We start from the raw sequence: 27,782 nt of genomic DNA, 5'->3' as shown, positions 1-27,782 counted from the left end.
CGTTACAACATTTCCGGGGAGAGAGTGTCGGGAGAGATGGTGAGAATATGCAGTTGAGGTGTGACAACGGGAGCCAATGAGTCAGGTGGACCCAGGGCTTGGGCCAGTGCACAGCCTTTGCTGCTGGACATGGTCCCTCTGGACCTCGATGTTGAGCTGGGGCCTGGGCTGAGTCAGGAGACAGGGTCCCAGGCACAGCAGCCTCTGGGTCCTGGTGTGCTTCTGCAGCCAGGCATGAATCTGCTCAGAGCTTATAAGGCAGACAATGTGCAGGGTTTTGGGGTCCAGAGACAAAGAAGCCACTTTCTGAATTTCCAACCTGACTGGATTCATGCTGTGGGAACAGCAGGACATGCCAAGTGGCAGCTGACTGTTAAGACAGAGGCTAAAATCAAGCCCTGTGGGAGTGCAGGGAGTGCAAAGTCACAGCAGGGTGGCTGGAAAAGGCTCCATCTGCAGAGCCACATTATGACAGGACAAGAGAGATTTTAGAAGTGTGGGGAAAAGTGAGAAGGGAAGAAGGGCCAGAGGCACAGGAGAGTCTGGGTAAGGGTGTAACTGACGGTGTGACTCAGGTAGCTGTTGGCATGGAGGCATACAAAGGCCCTGCCTGATCCAACATCCGGAACCCCCGAGTGAGAACAGGGGTGGGTCAGCAAACAGACCCGTCTGGCTTTCAGAAAGCGGACGCCAGAGGGCAGCTGGGAGCAGGCAGGAGGAAGGGGGCTTGCCGTCCTGTTCCCCTCAGGCCTGGCCATGCTGGGCCTGTGCACAAGGTGCCAATGGCCTTAGCGGCCAGGGAGATAAAGACAACCTAGTACTTCCTTCTCTTTAGGGGAGAAAGGTAGGTAGTCTCAAATGGAAAGAGGTTTGTGAGAAGCAAAATTCAGCACCACCTCTAAGAGCTATGAGGTTTAACAACCGTCCACTCCCCTCCAACCAGGACATGGAGCTGGGCCCAATTCTTCCCAGCAAGGTCTGTGAGTCCCTTTCCTGGGCTCTTTTTCAACCCTGTGATGTTGCAGCCACTGGGCCACTGGGCATCAATGAAGGACATGAGAGGTTGAAAAACTGGGATAACTTTTATTATCCAGCACCAGGAGCTTCATATTTTGAAATGTACCAATGATGTTATTACATGCAAACCAAGTAGGAAATGGATGTACATTACGCCCCAAGAGCCAAAGAGAACAAGCACTTCATCCTGTGTTTTAATTCACCCAGATTCCCACTAAGCTAAGAGGTTTTTCTTTTTCTTTTCTTCATAGTCCCACTGTATGAAATTGATGAAGAACTACTCTGGTTGCATCAGGGTGAGGGCCCTGGTGTACCTTGGTGGACCCCTGGAACTCCTCAAAATAACCAGTTTGAGATCCACTACATTCAACCTCTGAACTGCAAATAAACTTTGACCACACATGCCTGTGTCCCACCCCCAACCCAATTCAGCACCAAGAGCAGGTCTGACGAGACTTCATTAGTGAGAACCAAATGGGAAGAAACAGTCAAAATCGAGTTACTTAACCCTCCTCTCACCAGCACTACTTTCCATGCACCTCGGCCCTCTTCCTAAAGCCCCACTCTGGTCCTTGGCCCAGAGAAAGTGATCGTCTACGAGGGAATGCTAGTGGAGGAACGCTGGGTGTGGCCACGGTTCTGCCCCAACTTGTCCTGTGGCCTGCACACATCCTCCCTGTCCCTGGGTCTTGGTTTTATCATCTGTAAATGCAAATCTGGTCTCATGACACCTAAGGCTCCTTCCCTGGCTCCCACTCACTGGCCCCACCTGGCCTAGACTATCTGCCTTCTATACCAGCAGAGGCTTTGAGGATGATTTTCTTGAAAATTCGCTCCCACTGTGCAGCTGAGTGCCATCAGCTTGGGGCCCTGCTTCAAGAGCCACCAGGGCCCTGCTCTCCTGGAGTAATGGGAGACAATGACATGATGACTCTGGTAAGTTCTAAGAGGACCTACAGTGGTTTAATAGAAGACTGCTGGATGTGGGGACAAAAAGAGGGGCACCATGGGGAGTGGCCCTGAAGGCCACATCCCAGGAACTGGGCATCTTCATGTCATGTGACCTGCCAAGGGCCTGTGGTGTCATTCCACCTGCTGACAGAGGAGGTGACTTGCTCAGGGTCACACAGACCCACTGTAGCCCAGCTCTAGGACATGCACTCTTCCTGCTAGACCAAGCTGCTCCCACTACACTTCCTGGCACTGGAGGAGAAGAGGAGCGTGTTCTCATCCCGGTTTCTCTTCCTGACTGGCTCGTATCAGGAAGTGGTTTGGGCCAAGTACTCACTTCCTCCCTCTGGGGCTCAGTTTTCCTGGCTGTGAGATGAGACAGACACTGTGCTATCTACATGGTCCTGTTAAGCGACAACCAGGCAAGACACAGATGCAATGCAGGAAGGAACCAGCCTGAGTTTTACAGAACTTTGAGGCTGGTCATTCTCAACCCTCTCAGGCCCAATGTTCCCTTTTTTATTATAACATTTTGTAACGATCCTTGCATTATCCTGAAGTGAAATTCATAGATTACATAATCTACCTACATAAATTAGAAAAAGATCAGTATAACGCCTTAAGTGTACTGGAAAGGAGACAGCAAACACAAGTAGTCTATAATAAAATGTGGATTACAACACATAAAGAAAGGGCCAGACCCAACTGCATTAGGAGACAGAAATGGTCCACGCCTGCACCCACACTCAGATCCACCAGGAGTGCTAATGCTGCAAACAGCTGTGATGAAGGGGAGGTCCAGGGATAGTGCTGAAGACAGGACTTTCCAAAACCAAAAAAACTCTAGGTAAAGTTACAAACAAAATTAAGTATGATTTTCTTTTGACATATGTAGTAGCTGAATTCCTAGAAAATTCAGCACATATTAAACCTGGTAAAAAATAAGTGCTTTTTCTTAAAACAGAACAAGTTCTGGCTCAGATAATAAATGAGTTTTTTGACTGCATGTTTTTGGTGGGACATGCAAAACAAGACTTCACTGCACAGGACAATCCTGCACGTTGCAATGTGTCTAGCGTACCTGGCCCCACTGTCCCCTGAATCACCATCACCTCTCCGTTTCCACTTTGGCCCTATTGAGAGCTTCTTGTCTAGTCTGATGCTGCCATTTCAGAGTCTAAAACATCAACACCTACAGAGAAGACAAAAAAACACTGAAGCCACATTCAAGGCAATGGCTGAGTTGGGGCAAGAGCCTCTGCCCGACTTCCAGGACAGGTTCTCCCCGTGACTCAAGGGAGCTCGCGGAGAGTCCAACTTTCTGCAGAGTTTCAGACACTGTGGCAAGGGAGGCATTTTCCTTATTCAGTTGGGATGTGGCCAAGTGGCTGCTGCTGCTACAACCACTACTACTTACTGCTAGTTACCATCACAGCCCTTCCTGCCTGTGCTAGGCTGTCTGTCTTGGAATACTTCTTTACCTATTATCTCCTTGGACTCTCAGGCTGTGAGACAGAAATGCCAGGGATAACCACCACATTTCACAGACGAAGAATCAAGGTCCAGGAAAGGGAAGTGAGTTGCCCAAGTCACGTGCAAAGAAACAGCACAGCCAGGTCTAGCACCCAGGTCTCTTGGTTTCCCTCAACACCATGACCTCTTACCAAGTGGATGGCGGCTTACCTGGCACCCTGAAGAAAGGGCCTCTTGCCTGGTAAAAGACTGTGGTGGACATTCAGTACTCTGTGTTCCAAATTAGGACACTGAGGCTCGCAAAGGTTATTAGACCTGATGAGGTCACATCGTCAGTGGATGGTGGGGCTAGGATCAGAGCCAGGCCTCTGAGCCTCAGTCTGGAAGACTAGAACTGGGGTCCCTGTTCTTGGAGGGTTGATGAAGTTCAAAAGGTGAAGAGGCATGTGCAGTTATCACACATATCCTGAGTCCCTGCTGTGTGTCCTCTGCACTTGTTCTAGAGAGACAGGGATGACTGAGATAACACAGGTCCTGCTCCCAATAGGACTAGCGTGCCAGTAGGGATGCTGGTACCAAAGAGATGCCCTGAATAAAACATGTTAAGTACCAGAGAGAGTAAACATGCAGGGCCAAGAGCACTGGCGGCAGCTGCCCAACAGGAGGCAGTGGGTGGAGCCACAAGGGTGTGGCCCTGGATGTTGGCATGACAGGTGCAAGGTCTGAACTCCGGGGCCCAGTGACTCTACAAAGCCCTCTGTGAGGCCAGCTCCCACCTCTTCCTCTCCTTCAGCTACAGCAGTAGCTCCAAAGGTTAGGAAAAAAAAAAAAAAAAGGTCAAGGGAAAAGAAACTGGATTATACATCCCTAAAACCCTTACTAACTTTAAATTCATTTGCGACTGCAGCTCCAAGAGAGGATTATTTATCTACACATTTATCTCACAGTGGAGCTGCCATGTTTCTTTCTCATGTTCCTGTAGTGATTCATCCAGGGAAACTTTTTCTCAAATAGGCACTCAGACTCTTGACAGCTCCAAATAAAGACTATTATTAGGACTGTTAATTGTCATTACTATTTTTAGTGCATAACTACCTCATCCTCATCATAATAGGAGCTTTGCAAAGTTTGTAAAAACCTTGCAAAGTTCTCTGAGAACTTTCTGAGGAGCAGGGAACGTCTCTGCCCTGGGGCCCTCACACTAGTGTGGAGTTCCTCATTCCTTAGAATTTTCTCAAATAAACCAAGTGACCACCTTCACCAATTAGAAGGCATGACCCATAAAATAACTTATGCTTTGAGACAGTATTATCCACATGAATAACCAATTAATCCAATATGAGGAAAGGAGCAGCCAAAGCCAGAGATCTGATCAACAATGAAAAGTAATGACTTTCAGCTTTCAGGGTCAGATATCACAACAAAGAAAAAGAAAAGTAATAGCTGAAGGTCTGCCTGAGAGTAGGAAAATTTAAACAGCCACCGTCATAATAAATAGAACTCAAAAGTCAAGTCCCCTGGGGCTGCTGAATGCAGAGGCAGACTGCACTTGTCCCCAGCCTAGTGCCACCTGAAAAGGTCACAGTGGGTTACAGCAACTATTTACCAAATACTTACTGTGTGTTAGGAACTGTCCTGAGCACTCTAAAGGGATGATCACAGTTAATCCTCAGAACAACCAATGGCAGGTACAGGTCAGGTAACTGGGGCACAGGGAGATCAAGGAACTTGCTCAGGGTAAGTACAAATGCGTGCGCATACACGCACACACACACACACACGCACACAAACATGTATACACTCACGCTCATGTGCGCCCTCCTGTAGCACATGCATGCATATACCCACAGCGCACAGGGCTCTGGGCACAGGGATGTGAGAAACATAGAGATGGGTAGCATGAGCCTCCTGTCCTCAGGAGCTTATATCTATGCATTCAACACTCAACATGGGGAGCATGGGGAGCACAGAGAAGGGGCACCTTACCCTGACCTGGGGTGGGAATGAGGGGAGCCACAGAAGTCTTCCCAGAGAAAGGGACACCCAGTAGGAGAAGAAAGATCAGTACACAAACAGGCAAAATGAAGAGGAAATGGATAAAGAGTGTCCCGGGAGGCCAAGCAGGGAGGTAGAAGTTGAGGGAAGAGGAAAGCTTTGCAGGGAGAGTGTTAGGCTGGATCCAGAGGGCTGGGGAGGATGTTGATAAGCAGAGATAGTAAGAAAACATTCCAGGGAGGGAACAATATTTGAAAAGCTTGGGATCCAATCCCTACAGGATGCTGCCTTTTCTAGATTTGGCCTTGGCCGTGTGCCTTTCTACTGTCTGCATATTTTTAGAAAAGAAAAACGCAAGCTCATTTGAAAGCTCCCTGTGTGCTCTTGTCACTTTTGGTATCCTTTTCCTTTTAAAAAAAAATCTCTGGGACAATGTAAAATGACAACCTCTCAAGCCCCAGAGCCATGGAATCCTGCCTCTGGTTTCTGTTTTTTTTTTTTTGGAAGTTTTGAAGATGGAGTCTCACTTTGTCGCCAGCCTGGAGTGCAGTGGCACAATCTTGGCTCACTGCAACCTCTACCTCCCGGATTCAAGTGATTCTCCTGCCTCAGCCTCCCCAATAGCTGGGACTACAGATGTGCGCCACTACGCCCAGCTAATTTTTGTACTATTTTTATTTTAGTAGAGACAGGGTTTCACCATGTTGGCCAGGATGGTCTCCATCTCTTGACCTCGTAATCCAGCTGCCTTGGCCTCCCAAAGTGCTGGGATTATAGGCATGAGTCACCACGCCCAGCCTTTCTATAGGCAGGTGCCAGGATCAGCAGGCAGCAGAGAAATACTCTGGTCAGAACTGCCCTTTAAGGAGAGAAGACGAATGGGTGGGTGGGGGCCGGCATGGGAGAAAGAAAATGCCAGCCTTTCTTTTGGTGCTTCTGGAGGAATCTAGGTCTCTTAGCTGCTAGCTCTCCCTTCCCCACCATTACACCAGATGGCGTCTCTTTCACAAGCCAGACCAGGAAGAGCCAAGGAATCTCTCTGTGACCTGCAAACATGACTCTAGGTGCTAAACAAGAAGTTTCTCCAGCAGAAGGAAAGGTCCAACGAATGACAAGCATGAAAAACAGCAACTCCTAAAATGTAGACAATGTAGACATTACTAGACAGCCAAGGAGGTGTACTTATCCTCTCTCATAAGCCTGGAACATACCACATGACATTAAGTGAAAGGAAATACAGGGTTGCTTTGTCGCACACGCCTAGAGAGTGGGGAATTATGCAGATATAACAAAAGGTGCAAGGAGGCTGTGTTCCTCCATACTGTACTGCACTTGTCAAAGGTACTGCTAAAAATAATGGACAAGATTAAATTGCCTACTAATGTCTGAAAAATGTTAAGCCCTACCAGTAAAGAAAAATGTAAATCAGACCAGGCAAAGTGGCTCACACCTATAATCCTAGCACTTCAGGAGGCTGAGGTGGGTGAATCACTTGAGGTAAGTAGTTCAAAACCAGCCTGGCCAACATGGTGAAACGTTGTCTCTACTAAAAATACAAAAATTAGTCAAGTGTGGTGGTGAGTGCCTGTAGTCCCAGCCACTCAGGAGGCTGAGGCAAGGGAATCACTCAAACCCGGGAGGTGGAGGTTGCAGTAAGCTGAGATCATGCCACTGCACTCCAGCCTGGACGACAGAGCAAGATTCCATCCACCCCCACAATAAGAAAGCAAATCAAAATGTTTTCCCTTCTCTTGTGTTTACAAAGATTAATGAGAGTACTAATGCCTAATGCTTGTGAAGTCTGAGGGGTGGGCAACTGTTGCGTGCTGGACAGCATGCAAACTGGGATGTTCATACTAGAAGACATCTGGTGAGACTTCCCAAAACATTATTTTTAAAAATTTTCTATTATTGATTAATTGATTGATTGAGATGGAGTTTTGCTCCCCAGGCTAGAATGCAATGGTGCAATCTTGGCTTACTGTAACCTCTGCCTCTAGGTTCAAGTGATTCTTCTGTCTCAGCCTCCCAAATAGCTGGGATTACAGGCATGTGCCACCATGCCTGGCTAATTTTGTATTTTTAGGAGAGATGCAGTTTCTCCATGTTGGTCAGGCTGGTCTCAAACTCCTGACCTCAGGTGATCTGCCTGCCTCAGCCTCCCAAAGTGCTGGGATTACTGGTGTGAGCCACCATGCTCGGCCTAATTTTGTCTTTTTAGCAGAGATGGGGTTTTACCATGTTGGCCAGGCTGGTCTCGAACTCCTCACCTCAGGTGATCCACCCACCTTAGCCTCCCCAAGTGCTGGGATTATAGGCATGAGTCACCGCCCCCCACCCCAAAACTTGAAAAGCATATATTGTTTGACACAGAAACATGCTCAAGGAAAATAACTGGACAAGCATGCAAATATGGACACATGAGATACAAAGTACACATACACATACATATACAAGAATGCCCTCCACCACGAATGTAATTGTGGAAAATGGGAACAACCAACATGTTTATAAAAGTAGATGGTGCTTACATTATGGTGCATCTTTACACAGTCCTCAGTGGAGTACCTTAACCACATAAATGCTGGAAGGTTCATACTTCCTTTTTTTTTTTTTTTGAGACAGAGTCTTGCTCTGTCACATAGGCTGGAGCACAGTGGTGCAATCTTGGCTCACTGCAACCTCTGCCTCCTGGGCTCAAGCAATCCTCTCACATCAGCCTCCCAAGTAGTTGAGACTACAGACACATATATGCTACGAAGCCCAGCTAACCATATACACTGTATGATTTCATTTACATGACGTTCAAAAACGAAAGTGGACTATTCTTAAGTGCAGGGATTGCAGGGAGGGGCTTTTTGGTGCTCACTACATTTTCTTTCTCGGTCTGGCACTGGGAACTGTGGACACATGTATGTACCAACTCATCAAGCTGCAATGCTGATCTGCGCATGGCATTGTCAGTAGGCTTGGACCTCAGCTGAAGGAAAAGCTTATACCTCAGTGGGCTGTAGGACCTCCTGTCCATGCAAAGGAGGCCACTACTGGCTGAACCAAAACCGGCAACTAACTGCTCCTCCTCTTGAAAGCTTCAAACGGGCTACTCTCACATTGTATGCAAACATCCAAACTAGCTAGTGACTCCCACCCTTGCCACAAGACACTCATTCAAGCCCAGGAGATGTAGGAAGTTGGGTTCTGGATCTGACTTACTGGCTGACACTTAGAAATTATTTCCTCATACTGGGGAATGGCTTTCTTATCCGAAAACAAGGGCAGGATTAACTGATTTACTTGTGATTCTCTGGTGAATTTAATAAAATAACTAATAGTTTTTATTTAATTTAAGCACTTGCCCTAAAAGTGCTTTTTGTTTCTTTGCCCCTCAAGGTATCTGTATGTACAAATAAAATAAAGCTTAACTTCCACATCCTGGAGGCAGGCGAGGTAAGTTCAGATGTGGAAACATTAAACTCAGCTCACAGCTCTTGGGTGGACACAGACAGTATACATTTGCTGGGTGCTTACGATGCCTCATGCCCTGTGTTCATTACTCAACACTGCCACGGTTAAGACTAAGGCTATCCAAGTACTAAGCAGAAAGTTCACAAACTTTGGAGCATTGTCAAGATAGGGAAAACTGCAAGTACCTCCTCTATGCATGTCCCGTGGGAAGCACGTTCAAAACATCAAAACATGTTCTTTATCGACGTAAAAAAAACCCCACAAAACTCTCCTACTGTGTGTGTGTACGTGTGTGTTTGTGTGTGTGTGTTTAAGAGACAGGATCTCACTATGTTGCCCAGGCTGGACTTGAACTCTTGGACTCAAGTGATCCTCCCACCTCACCCTCATGAACTGTGCACCACCATGCCCAGATCTCCTAGTGCTTAAACTGGTCCTAAAGCTCCAATATATCAGGCCCAGCACATACATTTTTATTTATTTATTTTGTAGAGACAGCATCTTGCTATGTTGCCCAGGCTGGTCTTGAACTCAAGTGATCCTTCTGTCTTGGTTTCTCAAAGTATTAGGATTACAGGCTTGAGCCACTGCGCCTGGCCCCAGTAGATATTTAAATGCCACAGCCCTCCAGGTTCTGAGTATTATGTCTCTTCATTTCCCTCCTCAATTCTGGTAGCAACAACAATGATGATCATAATAATACTCACAAATACTAATACAGAGTGGCTACCAGGCCAGGCAACCTGAGAAACATTTTATATTCAAGTTCATTTAAATGTAGAAAAAATCCTATATTCCCCCATTTTATAGGTAAGGAAACTGAGGCACAGAAGAATTGAGTAACTTGCTCAAGAGTTCCTCTGCTAGCATGTGTCAGAACCAGGACTCAAACCAACCCGTGTGACTCCATGCCTGGTTGTTAACAACCAAGCTCTCCCAAGGTAGGCTCTCCAGCCAACTGCAGGACCATAACCCAGGCAATCTAGACACCCATCCTGGGAAAGCCTTGTTTCTCCCTCTAAAGATACCATTGCAAATATCCAATAAAAGCCATATGTAATTTTGCTTCTTTAACAGCCCTGCTGAGAAATTTTTTGCTAGCCCCTCTCCCACTGTCTACCCTAAGTATCAAGCCCACCCAAAGTCTTCGAGGTATTTGGAGCCTTTCACTGTGCAAGCCCCATCACCTTTCCAATTTCATTTCCAATCTCCTTCCTATCTGCACTCCAGGCCCCAGAAACGCCACATCACTCTCTTCCCAGCACATGTTGGTCACTCAGGCCCTTCTGCCTTTGCTGCTCTTCCTGCCTGTGATGCCTATTCCTGCCTCTGCCTATGAACTGCTCACCCTTCAGAACTCCGGCTCAGATGTCACCACTGCTGTGAAGTATCCCTTGGCGGCTCTAAAAGGCAGTTACTTATGTCCTATTCTGTGGTCCCTAAGTACCTTGCATGGACCTTTATTAAAACATTTATTGCAATACATTCCGGTTAGCTGTTTATGAACCTGTCTACTTTGAAAAACTAAGTGCCTTGAGGGGAAGGCTGCTGTTCACTTCTTACCTATTTTGCCTAGACAGTTTCTTGCCCTCAGTAAGTACTTAATGAACTTTTGTTAAACATATGAATGAATAATTAGATTCAAAAAAAAATTCTTGATTGTTTTCTCCCATCGCTCCCAAATGCTTGTTCTGGAATATGGAAACACGATGGCAAGTTTAAAACAGATCTGTATGTGTAGCTTTAGGGACATATCTGTACAAATCTATATCTCACAAATGGCAAAGAGATACAAACTCCATTCTTTCCTCCTCTGAACTGTTAATATCTCTAAATCTAGAGGCAGGCAGCAGGTTTCTCTGAGAACACATGCGACGTCAGCTCAATGCAGTGACGGTGCTAGGACACCCAGAGAGCCAGAGCTGAGGGAGGGAAGAAGTAGAACAAGAGAGGGTCTCGACATCAGGCCAAGACAAAGCCCTACTTACCTCCTTCTTGGGAATTCATGATGTTCAGGGCAAACAGCATTGCATTGGAGAACGTGGTTGCCTCTTCTTTACTTGCAAAGTTTAAGCCGTAGACTTGGCGGGCATCTCGCCACTGGTGGAAGGTTGGCGTGGCCTGATTGTACTTCAGCCCTTTCACGATTGAATAATTGATCACAACCTGGAGGAGAAAGGAGAAATACGTGTAAATAAATAAAATGTAAGTGAGCCGGAGGGCGCTGTGATGGGGCAAGTATACTACATCCTTGAGAGGACAGGGAGATGGGGATGGGGTTTGAAGAAGGGAAAAGCAGTATCAGGCAGATTTTCAGCCCATAATCTATAGAACAGTGAGGGTTTGCAAAACCTGTTCTTTCCTTTAACTAATAATGCTATGTAGTTCCAACCTCCAGATGAACAGCTGAGCTGGGAGTCAGGTCACCTGGGTTCTGGCCTGGCCCTGCCTCTCAGCCACTCCACTCAAGGCAGTCACTGCACTTTGCTGGGGCTCAGTTTCTCCAATTATAAGATGGGGATAATAATTCTGGCTTTATAAATATAATGGGGTTACTGTGAAGATCACATTGTGATACGTATCTTACCTATATCTTATTTATAGCTTACCTTCTAGATATAAAGCTCCTAAGGGCAAGTCTTCTATAATTCATATTTATGTCTCCTATAGCCCTCTGCATAGTGTCTAGTACTTTGAATGCATTAATAAGCCGGTTATTTGTCCAAAGGATAACCTGGAAAGTTGATGTGCCACACATCTATACAGCATTATTCATATCTTTATTATTAATCAATCAAAAAGCATCAACTGGCTGCCAGGAGCAATGCCAGGCCCAGCAGGGAAGGATACAGAGATGACAGAATCCAGACATTCAAGTGCTTACAAGCTGCCAGGGATTCAACAACAGGTCTGCCTGACTTCTAAACTTCTGCTCTTTCAGACATTTAAAAGAGGATTATTTTGGCCGGACATTGTGGCTCACACCTGTAATCCCAGCACTTTGGGAGGTCGAGGCAGGAGGATCACCTGAGGTTGAGAGTTTGAGACCAGCCTGATCAACATGTAGAAACCCCGTCTCTACTAAAACTACAAAATTAGCCGGGCGAGGTGCTGCATGCCTGTAATCCCAGCTACTTGGGAGACTGAGGCAGGAGAATTGCTTGAACCCAGGAGATGGGGGTTGCGGTGAGCCGTGATCGTGCCATTGCACTCCAGTCTGGGCAACAAGAGCAAAACTCTGTCTTGAAAAAAAAAAAAGGATTATTTCAAAGTACTTTAAGGCCATATTCATATGTGGTGCCCTGGAGGAAAAGATGCTGGGGCTGGAGCCCTCATTCTGCTTCCCATCCCTTCTAGCTTAAAGCCACATGCTCTAACATCACAACACTTAGGAATTATCAGTTTTCTTGCCTGTCAAATGGAGAATGTGATACGACTATGGCATGGCACCCTCATAGTGTGTTGTGAGGATTAAATTATATATGAGAAAGTGACACAGCTCCTGGCACAAGGTAGACTGCCAATGACTGAATGGAGAAGTATGAAGACCTCTACAAATGGAAGTATGCAAGCAGAGTCTGGATGAGGCCAGAGGGCCAGCTCTTAGAGACGCCATGGAAAGAATTTTGCTTTAGAAGTACAAGATGATTTCTCAGATCTCGTCCGGTTTTGAGGCTGCAGGACTGATTGTGATCTGAGGTTGGGACTAACTCTCTCTATGCTGATTTATCACTTTCCTCTACTGCTCCACACTGCTGTGCTTGCTGGATAAGGTAAAACCAGAGGACAACAAACACGAGTGCCATCCAGAAAAGCTGTTTTCCAAGTCTTAGGTGAAGGTGGGCTTGGGTCTTCCCAAGACAGGGAGAGGCAGGGAAAGGAGAGACATACACATATAGTACACTAAATTAGCTAAAGAAACATAATTGAGGCTGGGCACCATGGCTTATGCCTATAATCCCGGCACTTTGGGAGGCCGAGGCAGCAGGATCACCTGAGGTCAGAAGTTTAAGACTAGCCTGGCCAACATGGGGAAACCCTGTCTCTGTTAAAAATACAAAAATTAGCCGGGAATTGTGGTGGATGCCTGTAGTCCCAGCTAATCAGGAGGCTGAGACAGGAGAATCACTTGACCCCAGGAGGAGGAGGTTGCAGTGAGTCCAGATTACACCACTGCACTCCAGCCTGAGTAACAGAGCCAGACTCTGTCTCAAAAAAAGAAACGTAATGGTTTCACAACCTAATTGTTACATACTGACAGGCACGTATTTTGGCCAAAATCTATACCCAAGTTCCTGGGTGGTTCTCTATTTTTTTGCTCTTTGTGCTTGGAGTACAGATTCACGTGCATATACAGTTAAACCAAAAGAACTGGCCTGGAGATGACTAGGTTTAGTTATACATCATCAGAAAAAGCACTAATAAGAACTAGCAAAGTTGACCATTGTTAAAACAGCTCTTAAGATTAGAGGACACATTTACAGTGGAACAGTGACCAGAATGAGAGAAGAGAAAAAGCTGCTTCATTCTGCCCTGGTAAATCCCTATCAGAAGTTCTGTGTTCAAGTTTTTTTGTTTTCATTTTTGGTGTTACATTTCTAGTGGACATTAACGAACTGAAGCAAGCCAGACGAAAATGCTTTAAATTGAAGAAGGTCTCAAAATCACCTTCTATCAGGAATGGTTAAGAGATACTGAAGTAAGATAAAAGATGCTTTAGTATCTCAGGACTACTGTCTCCAGATACTTGAGGGGATGTTCCAGGGAAATGAAATTTAGAACCCTTGGCCAGGTGAGGTGGCTCAGCCTGTAATCCCAGCAGTGTGTGAGGCTGAGGCGGGTGGATCACAAGGTCAGGAGATAGAGACCATCCTGGCCAACATGGTGAAACCCCGTCTCTACTAAAAATACAAAAATTAGCTGGGCGCGGTGGCTCAGCCTGTAATCTCAGCACATTGTGAGGCCGAGGTGGGTGGATCACAAGGTCAGGAGATTGAGACCATTCTGGCCAACATGGTGAAACCCCGTCTCTACTAAAAATACAAAAATTAGCCGGGCGTAGTGGCGCATGCCTGTAATCCTAGCTACTAGGGAGGCTGAGGCAGGAGAATCACTTGAATCAGGGAGTTGGAGTTTGCAGTGAGCTGAGAATGTGCCACTGCACTCCAGCCTAGATGACAGAGTGAGACTCCATCTCAAAAAAAAAAGAAATTTAGAACCCTATGATTTGATTTTTAATTAGAAACATTTTTTAGTATGGTTTTAAAATATAGAGTCTTGCTCTGTTGCCCAGGCTGGAGTGCCGTGGCGTGATCTCGGCTCACTGCAGCCTCTGCCTCCTGGGTTCAAGTGATACTCCTGTCTCAGCCTCCTGAGTAACTGAGACTACAGGTGCATGCCTCCATGCCCCAGCTGATTTTTTTTCTTTGTTTGTTTGTTTTCTTTTACTAGAGTCAGGATTTCACCATGTTGGCCAGGCTGGTCTTGAACTCCTGACTTCAAGTGATCCTCCTGTCTTGGCCTCCCAAAGTGCTGGGATTACAGGCATGAATCACCATGCCTGGCCTGGAACCCTATGATTTGAGATCTCTGGTTGGTTACGTTCTTAGAGAGAAACTTAAGGTGAGTGAGAATTTTTTTTTTCTAAACTTCAAAGTTTAGCTCTTGGGGGGAAATGAGAATTGAGGGGCAGCTGATACCTAATCCAGAATACAAAGAGTATGGCCAGCAGATAATCACTGAAGGGGCTCAACAGGACCTTAGGGACTATCTAACTAAATCTGCTCTTTTAATAGTCAGGAAATGAGATCCAGGGAGAATGAGTGACTTGCCCAAAGTTACACAGTGAGCTAACAGGAGAACTGGATTTAGAAGCTGAGGACTTTGTGATTTTTTTTTTTTTTGCCAGTATGGTAGTCCCCCCTTATCCATGCAGGATTGGTTCCAAGACCCCTAGTGACTGCCTGAAATGTGGGTAGTACAGAACCCTATATAGACTATATGTTTTTTCTTATACATACATATATACCTATGATAAAGTTTAACTCAAAAATTAGCCATAGTCAGAGATTAACAACAATAACTAATAATAAAATAGAACAATTATAATATTTGGAATGGCACACAATTTAAAGTTTATGACTTATTTATTTCTGGAATTTCCCATTTACTATTTTTGGCCTGCAGTGGATCTTGGGTATGTGAAACCTCAGAAAGTGAAGCCACAGCTAAGCAGGGTACTGTTGTATAATGGGCTGCAATCCTTCTTCCTATTCCCTTTCTGGTCCTAGCACTAACCTCTGGAGCCTCATAAATCACTTCCAACTGCAGGAAGTTTTAGGATACTAGGCTGGGCGAGTGCAATGAAGCCTCTCTAGACAAATCCCTGTTCTGTAAGTTCTCTGGGCTCTGCCATACATGGCTCGTTGCTGACTGAGGGCTCCTGGGCCTGCCAGTTCTGCTCTGTCCACAATTACAGTACAAAGGCTGCTCACCAAGTGCTGCCATTTGGTGTCTACTCACAGCGCAACGGTCTACGACTGCTTTGAAGACAATCATACTGGGTACAAGGAATGAGCAGAGGGTTTTACGTCAGAGGGCTCTGCATTAAAACCTTGGCTTTATTACTTTTCAGTTGTATAACCTTAGACAAGTTGCTCATATCAGTTTCCTCACATGTAAGATGAAGATAATATTATAACTAATACTGCACTGAATATTCTTGTGAAGAGGTATTTCTACAGGATATATCCCTGTAAGCTGAATGACTAGACATGACCATTTGTAAATTTGTATTTATTATTTGAAATTTGACTTCTAAAACAGGGGAGTCCAATGCAATGTGTTTGAATGTATGTGCGGTGACACAAGGCCAATGTCCCTTGACCATCTGCTGAGAGGTGTCCAGTGTTTATTAACTGCCAGACAGACCTGGCCAGCCAACAGCTAAAACCTCAGTACCTAATGGTTCCACCTCTTTGTTTACTCTGCTTAGAGTGAGTCAGAGGATCCACCTGAACACGTGCATTTTTGCAAGTCCACTTTTGGTTGGGGCTGTTTCATCTAGTACCTCTCACCCAACACTCCCCTGTAGAGATAACCATGTTTCTTATTTCTAGCACCATTGGCAAAATGCGTCTGTTCTTCAGCTACATAGAAATGGATTCCTGTGGTACACGGTATGTACTCTTTTGTTTCTAGTCTCCTTCCCTCAACACAATGTTTATGAGATTCACCATGTTATTGCATATATCCATATTTCATTCATTTTTTTTTTTAGATGGAGTTTTGCTCCTGTCACCCAGGCTGAAGTGCAATGGCACAATCTCAGCTCACTGTAACCTCTGCCTCCTGGGTTCAAGCAATTCTCCTACCTCAGCCTCCCAGCTGTGCACCACCACGCCTGGCTAATTTTTGTATTTTTAGTATTGATGGGGTTTCACCATGTTGGCCAGGCTGGTCTTGAACCCCTGACCTCAGGTGATCTGCCCACCTCGGTCTCTCAAAGTGCTGGGATTATGGGTCTGAGGCGCCACATCTGGCTGAATTCTTATTGACCGCTACATAGTATATTCCATTTTTTAACCACGAATAACTTCTCCATTTTCCTGTGGATGAACATGGGTAGTTTCGTGTTCTTGGCTGTTATGAATGCAACTGTTATGAATGCAACTGTTATGAACATTTTTGTACATGTCTTTTAGTGAACATAGGCACTTGTAAGGATATTAAGAAAAAGTAAAGTGCTCTTCCTATTCTTTTTTTTTGAGACCCCAAAATGAGATGGGGTCTCATTCTGTCACCCACGCTGGAGTGCAGTGGCATGATCATGGCTCACTGCAGCCTCAAACTCCTGGGCTCAAGGATCCTCCTGCCTCAGCCTCCTGAGTAACTGGGACATAGGTGTGTACCACCATGCCCAGTTAATTTAAAACTTTTTTTATTTACAGAGATGAGGTGTTGCTATGTTGCCCAGGCTGCTCTTGAACTCCTGGGTTCAACTGATCTTCCTGCCTCAGCCTCCCAAAGTGCTGTACACTCATACAATTATGAGCCACTGCGCCCAGTCTCAATTCTCTATTCTCACACTCCAGATGTGTGCGGGTATTTCCTGACACACCAAACAAGCAATTCTGCAGATTCTCAAGAAGACACCAAGTGTCCTCTATAATTCTAACGTTGTGTACCTGGAGACAGCATCAGGTCCCACAGGTTGAGGGCTGAGTCCCATAAGACTATCCCAACTTCAGATGCCAGTCACAAGTGCAGGTTTGTGACTTGTGCTTCTCACCCATGGGCTATAAATCAGGGTTCTCATGACCTCTACCTTGGGTCTGATGAATTTGCTAGCGTGCTCACAAAACTCAGGGAAAACAGCTTACCTGGGTTTACTGATTTCTTAATAAAGGGCATAACGAAGGCTACAGATGAGCGGGCAGATGGGAGATGCACAGGGCAAAGGATGCAGGAAGAGGCATGGAGCTTCTCTGCCCTCCCTGGGCACGCACCCTCCAGGAAACTCTACCAGGTCAGCTCTCTGGAAGCTCTTCCAACCCTGCCTTTTTGGGCCTTTTATGGAGACTTCACTGGATGTGCATAATTCACCACTGTGTAGAAATGTGATTGGATAAAAAGGGTATGATCTCACACTAACAGACCGAGTGGGGAAACCCAGCAAGGCCTGCTTGTTCAGGTTCTCCCTGGCCTCTCTGTGTAGCATTCCTTCCTCTAGGGTATGGGGCAGGACCCTTCCTGAAATGAGGGTCTTATGACCTACAAACAGACAAGGTAGGTCAGAGAATTTCCTTACCACCAGCTTCGAGCGGCGGAACTCCTTCTGAAATGAGGGTCTTATGACCTACAATCAGACAAGTTAGGTCAGGGAATTTCCTTATGCCTAGCTTTGAGTCAGAAAAGCAGGGGACAATTCCTGCCTTGGGGAAAAAAAGGGGCAGGTGAAAGGAGGGCAGGAGAAAGTCAGAGAGAGGCTGTTTTCTGAGGCCTACAGCACGCCAACATTCTAATAAGGGCTCTGGAAGCTACCAGCTAGGAAGTGTGGATGAAAACTAATACCTATATCATAATATCACAATCTTCTATCCAGTGACCATGCCAAATTCACTTATATAATATTAGCATATATTATATTACTATAATAGTTTATAGCTACTTTCACATTTTCCACATATGCCATCAAGTCATCTGTGATATAAGATAGTTTTGCATCTTCCTCTCCAATTGTTAAATCAAAGAGGTGACAGTGAACATGCTTGTCTTGTTCCTGAATTCAGGGGGACAGTGGGATATTTAGTATGATGTCAGCTATAGTTTTTGTTTTGTTGTTGTTCTTGGATATCTTTTATCTTATTAAATAAATCACTTTTATCCTTTTAATTCCTACTTTCCTCATAGTTTTTATCATGAAGGGGTACTGCATTTTACCAAATGCTTTTTCTACATCTGTGAGATGAACTTACAGTTTTCAGGCTTTATTCCATTAAAATAATCCTGCATTTCTGGAATAAATCTCATTTGTCAAAATTTTCTTTTTAATACATTGTTAAATTCAAGTCATTAATCTTTTGTTTAGGTTTGCTTACTGCATTATTGTTCATTTGAAATAATGGCTTGTAATTTTCTTTTCTTGTAAAGTTCTTGTGTAGTTTTTGTATCATGGTTACATAGCATGGTTGTAATAAGACAATATAGGAAGGGCTTTGTTTCTCTCATCTCTGAAGGAGTTTATGTAAGATTGGTATCGTTTCTTCTTTATGTTTTTCAAGGAATATGTCCATCTTATCTAAGCTGTCATGTTTACTGGCATAAGGTTATTAATAATGTTACCCTATGTTTTTAATATTTATAGGATCTGCAATGATTTCCCCTTTCATTAGTTTTATTAGCAATTAGTGTTTTCTCTTTTTCTCATTCTCAATAGAGGTTTATTAATTTTGTTTTTTTCAAAGAACCAACTTTTTCCTTCAAAAAACCTGAGACATTCTGTGTTTATCATACATCTGCTTTCTATTTCATTAGTTTTTATTTTTTCCTTCCTTCTACTTTTGTTGGGTTTAATTTGCTTTCATTTTTTCTACCTTCTTGAGATAGTGGCATAGATCAATGATTTTCAAACACTCTTTCTAACATATACATTTATAGCTATAAATTTCCCCATATGTACTTTTTGGGGGCTTTTTTTTGAGATAAGCTATCACTCTGTCGTCCAGGCTGGAATGCAGTAGTATGACCATGGCTCACTGCAGCCTCAAACTCCTGGGCCTATGTGATCCTCCAACTTCAGTCTCCTGAGTAGCAGGGACTACAGGCACATGCCATCATGCCCAGTTAATTAAAAATTTTTTTTGGTAGAGATGGAGTCTCGCTATATTGCCCAGGACGGTCTCAAACTCCAGGTCTCACGCCTGACCTCAGTTGATCCTCTCTCCTTGGCCTCCCAAAGTGTTGGAATTATAGGCATGAGCCACTGCACCCAGCTCATATGTACTGTTTTATCTGCATCCCACAAGTTTTGCTATGTTATATTTTCATTATTGTTCAAAATATTTTCTAGTTTACATTGTGATTTCTTTTCTGTCTCATGGTTCATTCAGTATTACACTACTTAATTTCCAAACATTTGAAGATTTTAAAAGTTACTCTTCTGTTACTAATTTGTGGTTTAATTCTTCTGTGGTCAAAGAACATACTCTATATGATTTAAATCCTTTTTAACTTGACACCTGATTTATAACCAGCCTATGGTCTATTTTGGTAAATGTTTTATGTTTATTTGAGAAAACAATGCATTGTACAGTTGTTGGCTGTAGTTTCTACAAATGTAAATTAGGTCAAGTTGGTTAATAATGTTATTCAAGTTTTCTGTCTTTACTTATTTCTATTTCCTTATTCAATCAGTAACCTAGAGGTATGGTTAGGATCTGCAACTATGCTTCTGAATTTGTCTCTTTCTCCCCTTAGGTTTTTTGTTTTATGTGTTTTGAAGATATGAATGGATTCATACAAATGTAGGGATGCTACGACTTCTTTTTCAATTACCCTTTTATCATTAAAAAGGTCTGTCATTATCTTTAGGAATACTTGTTGCCTTAAAGGCTTCTTTGTCTGATATTAACATAGCCACACCAGTTTCTTTTGGTTAGTGTCTGTAAGGTTTATCTTTTCCAATTTTTTACTTTCAACTTTTTGTTTTTGGAGGCCTCGTTGGGATCTCTTTACCAGCTTTATTTTAAAAATAATTCTCCAAGGTTTGGCAGGACTGATCTGGACACTTGCTGAAGGATGAACATTTTAAAATGTCATACTTTTTGCATAGGAGCCCATAATTACGTTTGCACAAGTTTTATTCTAGGGAGTGTAGGAGTAAGTAGGAGTGCCTTTCCTGTTCTTTTAAAGGAAGGTCTTGCAACTCCAAATATAATCATGGACCACACAATGATGTTTTGGTCAACAACTGACTGTATATACAATGGTGGTCCTGTAAGACTATAGTATGGTATTTTTACTATACTTTTTCTATGCTCGCATATGTTTACACACACGTGTTACAACTGCCCTCAGTATTCAGTACAGTAATATGCTGTACGGGTTTTTAGCCTAGGAGCAATACGCTATTATACAATATATCCTAGGTGCGTAGTAGGCTATACCATCTAGGTTTGTATAAGCATACTCACATGACAACAAAATCCCCCAATGGTACATTTCTCAGAATGTATCCCCCCTCATTAAGGGATGCATGACTGTACTCTCTTCACATGTTTCTGGGGACTCTGGGTAAAAACAGTCAAGAGTCCTTTAAAAAAAGAAAGATGCTTAATGGTGGAACAATCTTCTTGTCCCTATATATGCCTGGATCTAAAAACTACAGAATCTACAGATTGGCAAAGACTTTGGAGGTCTCATCTCATTGGAATCTACTTGAAGATAGACTGTCTCTCCCACAATCTTACCTCTCGGGCTGGCAATGTAACACTTTCCATCTTTCAACAGTGTGCTTGTAAGAAAGTTCATCCTTTTACTGCATTAAAATCATCTTCATTACAGCACGCAGGCAATATTCCTAGTTCTGTTCTCTGGGGTCCACAATGAAAGTGAGATTTCTCTTCCACATAGCACCCTTAAGAGACTTGAAAACATTTCTGTCTTCTCCAAGTAAGTATCTCTTGTTACTCCTTCAATCGTTCCCCATATTATATCACTTTCAGATCTTCCACCAGTTTGGATGCCCTTCTTCTAGTAGATTTCAATTTGCTGTACTCAGATGCAGTCCCAGTGTCCAAGTATAACTCATGCAGAGCAGAGCAGGACTGTAGTCTCCCTTCTTCTGGACCTCTGCCTCAATAAATTCACTCCATCTCTATTAATTCACTCTATTAATTTATTCTACTTCTATCAATTCACTCTACATCTAATTCAGCCTGAGAAATCACTAACATTTTTTGCTTTTGGTTTTTTTTTTGAGACAGAGTTTGCCTGTGACCCAGGCTGGAATGCAGTGGTGAGATCACAGCTCACTGAAACCTCAACCTCCTGGACTCAACAGACTCTCCCACCTTGCCTCCTGAGTAGCTGGGGCTAATAGGTATGCCCTACTATGCCCAGGTAATTTATATATATATTTTTTATAGAGACGGGGTCTCACTGTGTTGCTCAGGCTAGTCTTGAACTCCTGGGCTCAAGTGATCTACCTGCCTTGGCCTCTCAACGTGTTGGGATTACAGGCATGAGCCACTGCAACCAGCCACATTTTTTGGTGATCAAAATGCATTCTCAACTAAAAATCCTTCAGGTTTTTCACCCTGAATGTGAGATTCAAGTTAGATTTTTGGCTAATGGTACTGTAAGTTACTATATCTTTTCTCCACAACTGATTACCTGGTTTTATATCCACCTGTTTAGCAAATGGTGACAATAATTCCTGTACCATTATTCTTACTGGGAGAATGAAATAATAGACATGAAAAGTGCTCCATTAACCATAAAGAGCATTAAACATGTTAGATATCCCTGTTTAGCTATAAAACCAGGAATCTTTGACTCTGTTAACCATGTCTGACCACTTTAAGGTGGTAATAAACATGGACTAAAACCAAATCTGTGAAAAATCAGTCTTTCTATAGAGGTCCCTAAAAGTTGTTCTGGACCAGATTTCCTGCCATTTTCTCTAATGCCTTGGTTTACCAAGAATCTCTTTTCTATTCCTAGCTAACATGCTCCATCCATTTGCAGAGATATCCTCAATCCTGTCTGACAGCCTGTCTCCTGAACATGCGATTCCAAGTGGGAGGCTGTGCTTGGAACTTCTCAGTCAGACTCTAACTTAGGAGGCCTCAAGTTAGAATCAACACAGCCCTCCAAATTTAAACAGAATACCACTGAAGACTGCTGTCAGTCCGTCCTGGGGTGGGGAAAAAGGTCTCTTTCTCAACATGTGGTTTCCTCTGAAGGAGGTGGTGCGGTGCTGAGGTCCCTGAGAACACGCTGTGTATGGGTTTTGGGGAGCTCTTCCATCCCATGCCCTTTCCAGTACACCATGCTGTCATCCTACTACGCCTTGGAGGGCAAGCAAGAGGAAGGAAGGGAACAGAAAACTTGTCATAATAAAAGCAATCACTTAGGGAACACCTACTATGATTCAGGAACCACACCAGGTGATGGACCTTGTGTCAAAGACATGGAAGTACTGCCCTCGCAAGCCCCAACCATCAGATGTTCTAAAAACTTGAGATGTTTTTGACTGTCACCAAAATTGGAGCCAAAGGTTCTATATATCCTGCAATGTGTGGCACAGTGTGTCACTGAAAGGCAGATCTAGAATTAGTGAATTGGAATGACAGGGGGGCAGCTTTGTGAAGGTTTTTAGAAAGACACATACACCATTATACTACTAAGGCTCATGAACAAGAGAAAAGCATGCCTCTGGAGGTACCAGGAATTCAAGGTTAGAAAGACTACCTTTCATCAGGGGTCCTGGGGTAGGGATGTCTCTGTTAGCCATGAGCATTTGAAACTTAATAAGGCTATTTTGGTTAAAGCAAAAACCCAATCAACAGGCAACACACTAAAAATAGAACCCACAGTTTCTGTTCTCTCTCTTCCGATTGCTGATTCTAAGACAGCAGCTAACCTACTGCTCAACTTAGCTGAAGCTTGACCCACAAAGCCTGCCACAAGATGCTGTTTATATAGAGTTTTTCATAAATGCTATAATCACAGATCAGTTAACTTCACTGCTATAAATGTCATTGTCTATCTCTAAGAAGACAGTTGGAGGGAGAGCACCGAACTAAACAAAGTCCCTGTGGTTAAGTCACACAGCCTGTTTCTCCACGTCCCTATTTTAGTCCATGACACATCAGAGTATGTTGTCATGATTATGTGTGTATGACTATTCATGACACAGGTGGACATGGTTGTTCCCTTGTACTTATGCAGGTATTTGCCAGGTACACTTACAAATTATCATATCTGATTTTCCTGGGTTGTACTATTAGGGAGAGAAATGACCCCAGGTTCTCCAAATCATCTTGATATTCGTTCTAAAGTAAGACTTAGAAGGTTGATGAACCAAAAACCTTAATAGCCACCTTACATATGGTTAAGATGAAACATTTGTGCAATATATTTTTTCAAAGCTTCCCACATCTATTATTTATTTCAATCTGACAATGACACAGTGAAATAGTCAGGGTGTGGATTACTGTCTCCATATGACATAGGTAAAAAGTGAAATCCAGAAAACAGTTTGCTTAAGGTGTCATACCTTGAAGTATGAGGATACAGAGTCAAAATCTGAGCCCAGGCCCTCTGATTCCGAATACTGACCTTGATGTTTTAACATCTTTGAATGAAATGTGTGTGTAAGGGGTGGGTGGTGAGGAGGTGGTGCGCAGGCTCATGGGTGTAATCTGTAATTCCAGCACTGACCTGCTGATCCTGTAGCTTGACTCCAACGACTCTGAAGGTGTTGCTGGCAGTGTTGTGGTAGATGTTGATCCGGCTGAATCCCTGCTGGCCAGGCTTGATTGGTACCCATTTCTTACTGGTGTCATCGTAGACCATCACGGAAGCCCGGGCTTGGCAGATACTCTGTTCACTACAGAGCAAGAAAAACTGGTGTCAGCCTCAGCTGCAGGGGATGGAAGCTGACTTTGCCCTTTTCTGAAACAGGCCAATCGCTACTTGAGATAAAGAAACTTTCCAATTGCCAGAACTTCCAACTGTCTATGGAAGAACTGCCTTGTGAGGTGATGAGTTTACATTATCTAAGGAGCCTGCAGAGGGGAGAGGAGATTCTGTGCCAAAACTTTCAATAGCTTGGAAAAGACTCACAGTTTTGTTTCCAGGGGAAAAGTTGCCTGGATGAGAAAGGAATTACAATTACAATTACAATTTGCCAACTGTTCACAACATTCCATGTACTGTATTAAATAAGAGAATGTGGCCAGGCATGGTGGCTCATGCCTGTAATCCCAACATTTTGGGAGGCTAAGGTGGGTAGATCACTTGAGGTCAGGAGTTTGAGACCAGCCTGACCAACACGGTGAGACACCCCCCCGCCTCATCTCTACTAAAAATACAGTGGCACATGCCTGTAATCCCAGCTACTCAGGAGGCTGAGACACAAGAATTGCTTGAATCCAGGAGGCAGAGGTTGCAGTGAGCCAGCACTGCACCACTGCACACCAGCCTGGGTGACAGAGCGAGACTCTGTTTAAAAAAAATAAAAATAAGCGCACGAGAGAGAATGCATTACAGCACTTAAGCTTCACAATTTATGAAGCAGCTATTTATTACCTCCATTTTTTAGATGAGAATAAAGTGGCTCAGAGACTTGAAAAGATGTATATGAGTTCACACAGTGATTAAACTGGGTATTTCCAACCACTTCTGACTAACTCTAGAGCATATGACATAGATAATATTCTTTCCAACATCCAACAATACGCTCCATTTACGGACTTATGCTAGGGTAGCATCAAGACAAGCTATGTAGGCAATGAGGTATTTAGGTGATCTAAGAAAAGAGCAACATAAATCAAAATAAGTAGGTGGCTACTTCCATACTTTGCTGAAAACATTTATGTAGCAAAGCAACCTCATTTGTTCAAAATATGACAGAGAAGCAGGGAAGAAGCCCCTGGAAGGATAAAATAGTCATCACTAAAATTAATACACTAAAACCCCTGCAAGGTATTCAGAGGAAGTCTCTCAGAGCCCACTGGTTCTTCATAAGCCGTAATCATCTTTAACATCATCCCCAGCCTATTAGAATTCCTACATTTAAAAAAGCAATACTCCTTTGTTCCTAATTAATTAAGAGATGGGGTTTCACCATATTGGTCAGGCTGGTCTCGAACGCCTGACCGCAGGTGATCCGCCAGCTTGGCCTCCCAAAGTGCTGGGATTACAGGTGTGAGCCACCACGCCCGGTCTCTCTCTCTTTTTTCTTTTTTAAAGAGGGAATTGTGCTTGCTGAAGGTAGGCACACTGGCCACAGTGAGGAGTGGTCATCAGCAAGCATGGCTGCATAAAGACGAGGGACTGGCAACAGAACTGTAATGCCCAACAATTTGGGAGCGATCACATAGAAGGAAAGTGTGTACAATGGTGGATTATTATAATGCTGAGACCAAGCAGTCGAGAAAAAGTCCTATTATGTTCACTTCACCATACTTAAGAAGATCTATATCCTCAGCCCTGTGGTTATGAGATGAAAAAAACAGTGGTTTTCACAGGATTAGTTCTTTGTGACTTGGAAACCTCAACTTGGGCGTGTAGTCAGTTCCTCAGTGTTCCAGAGGGCTGAGTTCCCTCAGGGCCCAACTCACCTACTGCTTGGAGACTCTGGATGATCCAGTGTATGGATTATTATTATACTTTTAAACAACATTTTTGTGTACAGTGCCATATATAAGGCCCTTCCCTACATATTCCCTCCACTTCACTTTGAATGAACCCTATGCACATCTTACAGCTTGACTGCCAGTGCCAGGTCTTGGGCCGGATCCAAATGCCTGCACTGTTGGGTCTCAACCTTGCCGCTGACTACTCAGGTCTGTCTCTGGTGTTCAGGAGCCTAGGGCACACCTGACCTCAGCTGTCCCAGCCTTGTGTTGAAGGCTCTGGGCACATCTGTGGACAGATGTATTCAGAGTGAACTGTAAGAGTTTTGGTCTGCAGCTTGTGCTGCATCATTCTTCCCTATAATTCATCATTCATTCCACAATATTTAAGAGGGCAGAAGTTACCATCTCTGTGTTTTGGAGCCTGAAACAACGTATCTTTTAAGAGAATGTGCTTAGGTAAAGCTGCTCCTCCCTAGTTAAGTCTTTGCAGCCCTGTCTTCATGAAGTCTAGTAGAAATTAGAGTAAACTACCTGGATACAGTGGCTCACACCTGTAATCACAGCACTTACAGGAGGCTGAGGCAGGAGGATCACTTGGGCCTAGGAGTTTGAGACGAGCCTGAGCCACACAGTGAGACCTTGTCTCTACAAAAAAACAACAAAAACAAAAACATTAGCCAGGTGTGGTGATGTGCACCTACAGTCCCAGCTACTTGGGAGGCTGAGGTGGGAGGACCACTTGAGCCAGGAGGTTGAGACTGCAGTGAGCCATGATTGTGCCACTGCACTCCAGGCTGGGTGATAGTGTAAGACCCTGTCTCAAAAAAGAAAGAAAAGAAAAAGAAAAAGAAAAAAAAAAAAAGAAAAAAGAAAAAAGAAAAAGAAAACAGAAAAGAAAAGAAAGGAAATGAAATTAGACTAAACTGTATACAGAACCAGATAGACTTTGGGTCAAATCATAGTTCCATCCCAATGTAAATGAGCCATACATCAAGTTATGGGCTAAGTTCTGGCACTTACTGCTTCTGGTACACTCAGTTGCTAAATGTGACAGTCGACAAGTAGGTGTGTGTTCTGGATGCTGTCTCGAGAGCTAGGACAGATCCTGAGATGCAGCATGGTCTGGGTTTACAAAACATGGATTTTATTAAATCAGAGGGATCTGAGTTGGAGCCCAACTCTACTATTTGCTGGAAGATGACCACAGAGCCCTGAGATGATTCTGGGGGAGCACTCCGGGGAGCTGCTGTGTGAGAGGCAATGCTCTCTAGAGTCCCTGTGAGGCAGCCATGGAAGAATGCCCTTCAGTTGCCCTGCAGGAGAACCTGCTACGGGAGCAGAGCTGGTGCACAGAGGCCATGCTGCTCTCAGGCTGCTCCCAGCCACTGACTGAACATGGCAGGGGTACCAGTGCCAGCCCATTCCTTCCCAACACAGAATTAATCTGTGGGGGAAGCCTTGGCTTGGGAATGCCCTTTCAGCCTGGTCCAATTGTTCTCAGCATTGTGATGTGGTCTGAGATGCTTCTAGTCCATCCTTCCTGGCCTTTCTCCTTTCGCCAACTTTTGACCTGTGTTAGAACCTGGCACAGGGAATGTGCCTAATAAATGCTCACAGAATAATCTCAGAGCTGAAAAGAACTGTAGACACTAATCCACTTTAGTGTCCAATAAAGCTGCCCTGACAAGTCCACACTGAGCTTTGGGTGACAGGGAACTTAACTTACGACTCTCCAAAGCAAACCATTGGTTGTAAGTGGTTTTAATTTAGACGACCCCTCCTTGCTCTGAGTGGCATGCCACAAGGTGCTCTGCAGAGCCTGTGACAACCCATCGGACAGCTGAAGGAAGAGTGTGTCCTCCATTAGCCACACGACAAAGCTACCAGTCTCCTTGTCATCCCATCAGTCTGGGGCCTAAAATTGGGCACAATATTTCAAGCTTAGTCTGACCAGTAGATGCTAGTGAGTAAAAAAACATTAATGACAGTGAGATGGGTAGAAAAGTACCTGCC

At 44.2% G+C, this 27,782-nt stretch overlaps 1 protein-coding gene across 7 annotated transcripts in view; it reads right to left on the bottom strand.

Moving 5' to 3' along the window:
- EVL (Enah/Vasp-like) overlaps window positions 1-27,782 on the bottom strand; it is a 179,166-nt gene that overhangs the window by 35,909 nt on the left and 115,475 nt on the right. For 5 of the 7 annotated variants that reach the window (XM_064375211.1, XM_012471253.2, XM_012471254.3 and 2 more), the window contains exons 2-3: window positions 23,848-24,016; window positions 10,890-11,067 (exon numbers count right to left, since the gene is read on the bottom strand). In XM_064375211.1, the coding sequence (XP_064231281.1) occupies window positions 10,890-11,067; window positions 23,848-24,016 (347 nt within the window). Of the gene's footprint in view, window positions 1-10,889; window positions 11,068-20,870; window positions 21,978-23,847; window positions 24,017-26,339; window positions 26,415-27,782 lie in introns of those variants that run through there. The other 2 variants (XM_064375212.1, XM_012471257.3) reach the window with 2 other exon arrangements.

Source organism: Aotus nancymaae, unplaced genomic scaffold (assembly GCF_030222135.1).
Source record: "Aotus nancymaae isolate 86718 unplaced genomic scaffold, 86718_ANA_hifiasm-v0.15.2.pri h1tg000011l, whole genome shotgun sequence".
NCBI lineage: Eukaryota > Metazoa > Chordata > Mammalia > Primates > Aotidae > Aotus > Aotus nancymaae.
The sequence above is the reverse complement of the archived record's forward strand: the minus strand, read 5'-3'. Positions and strand labels throughout refer to the sequence as shown.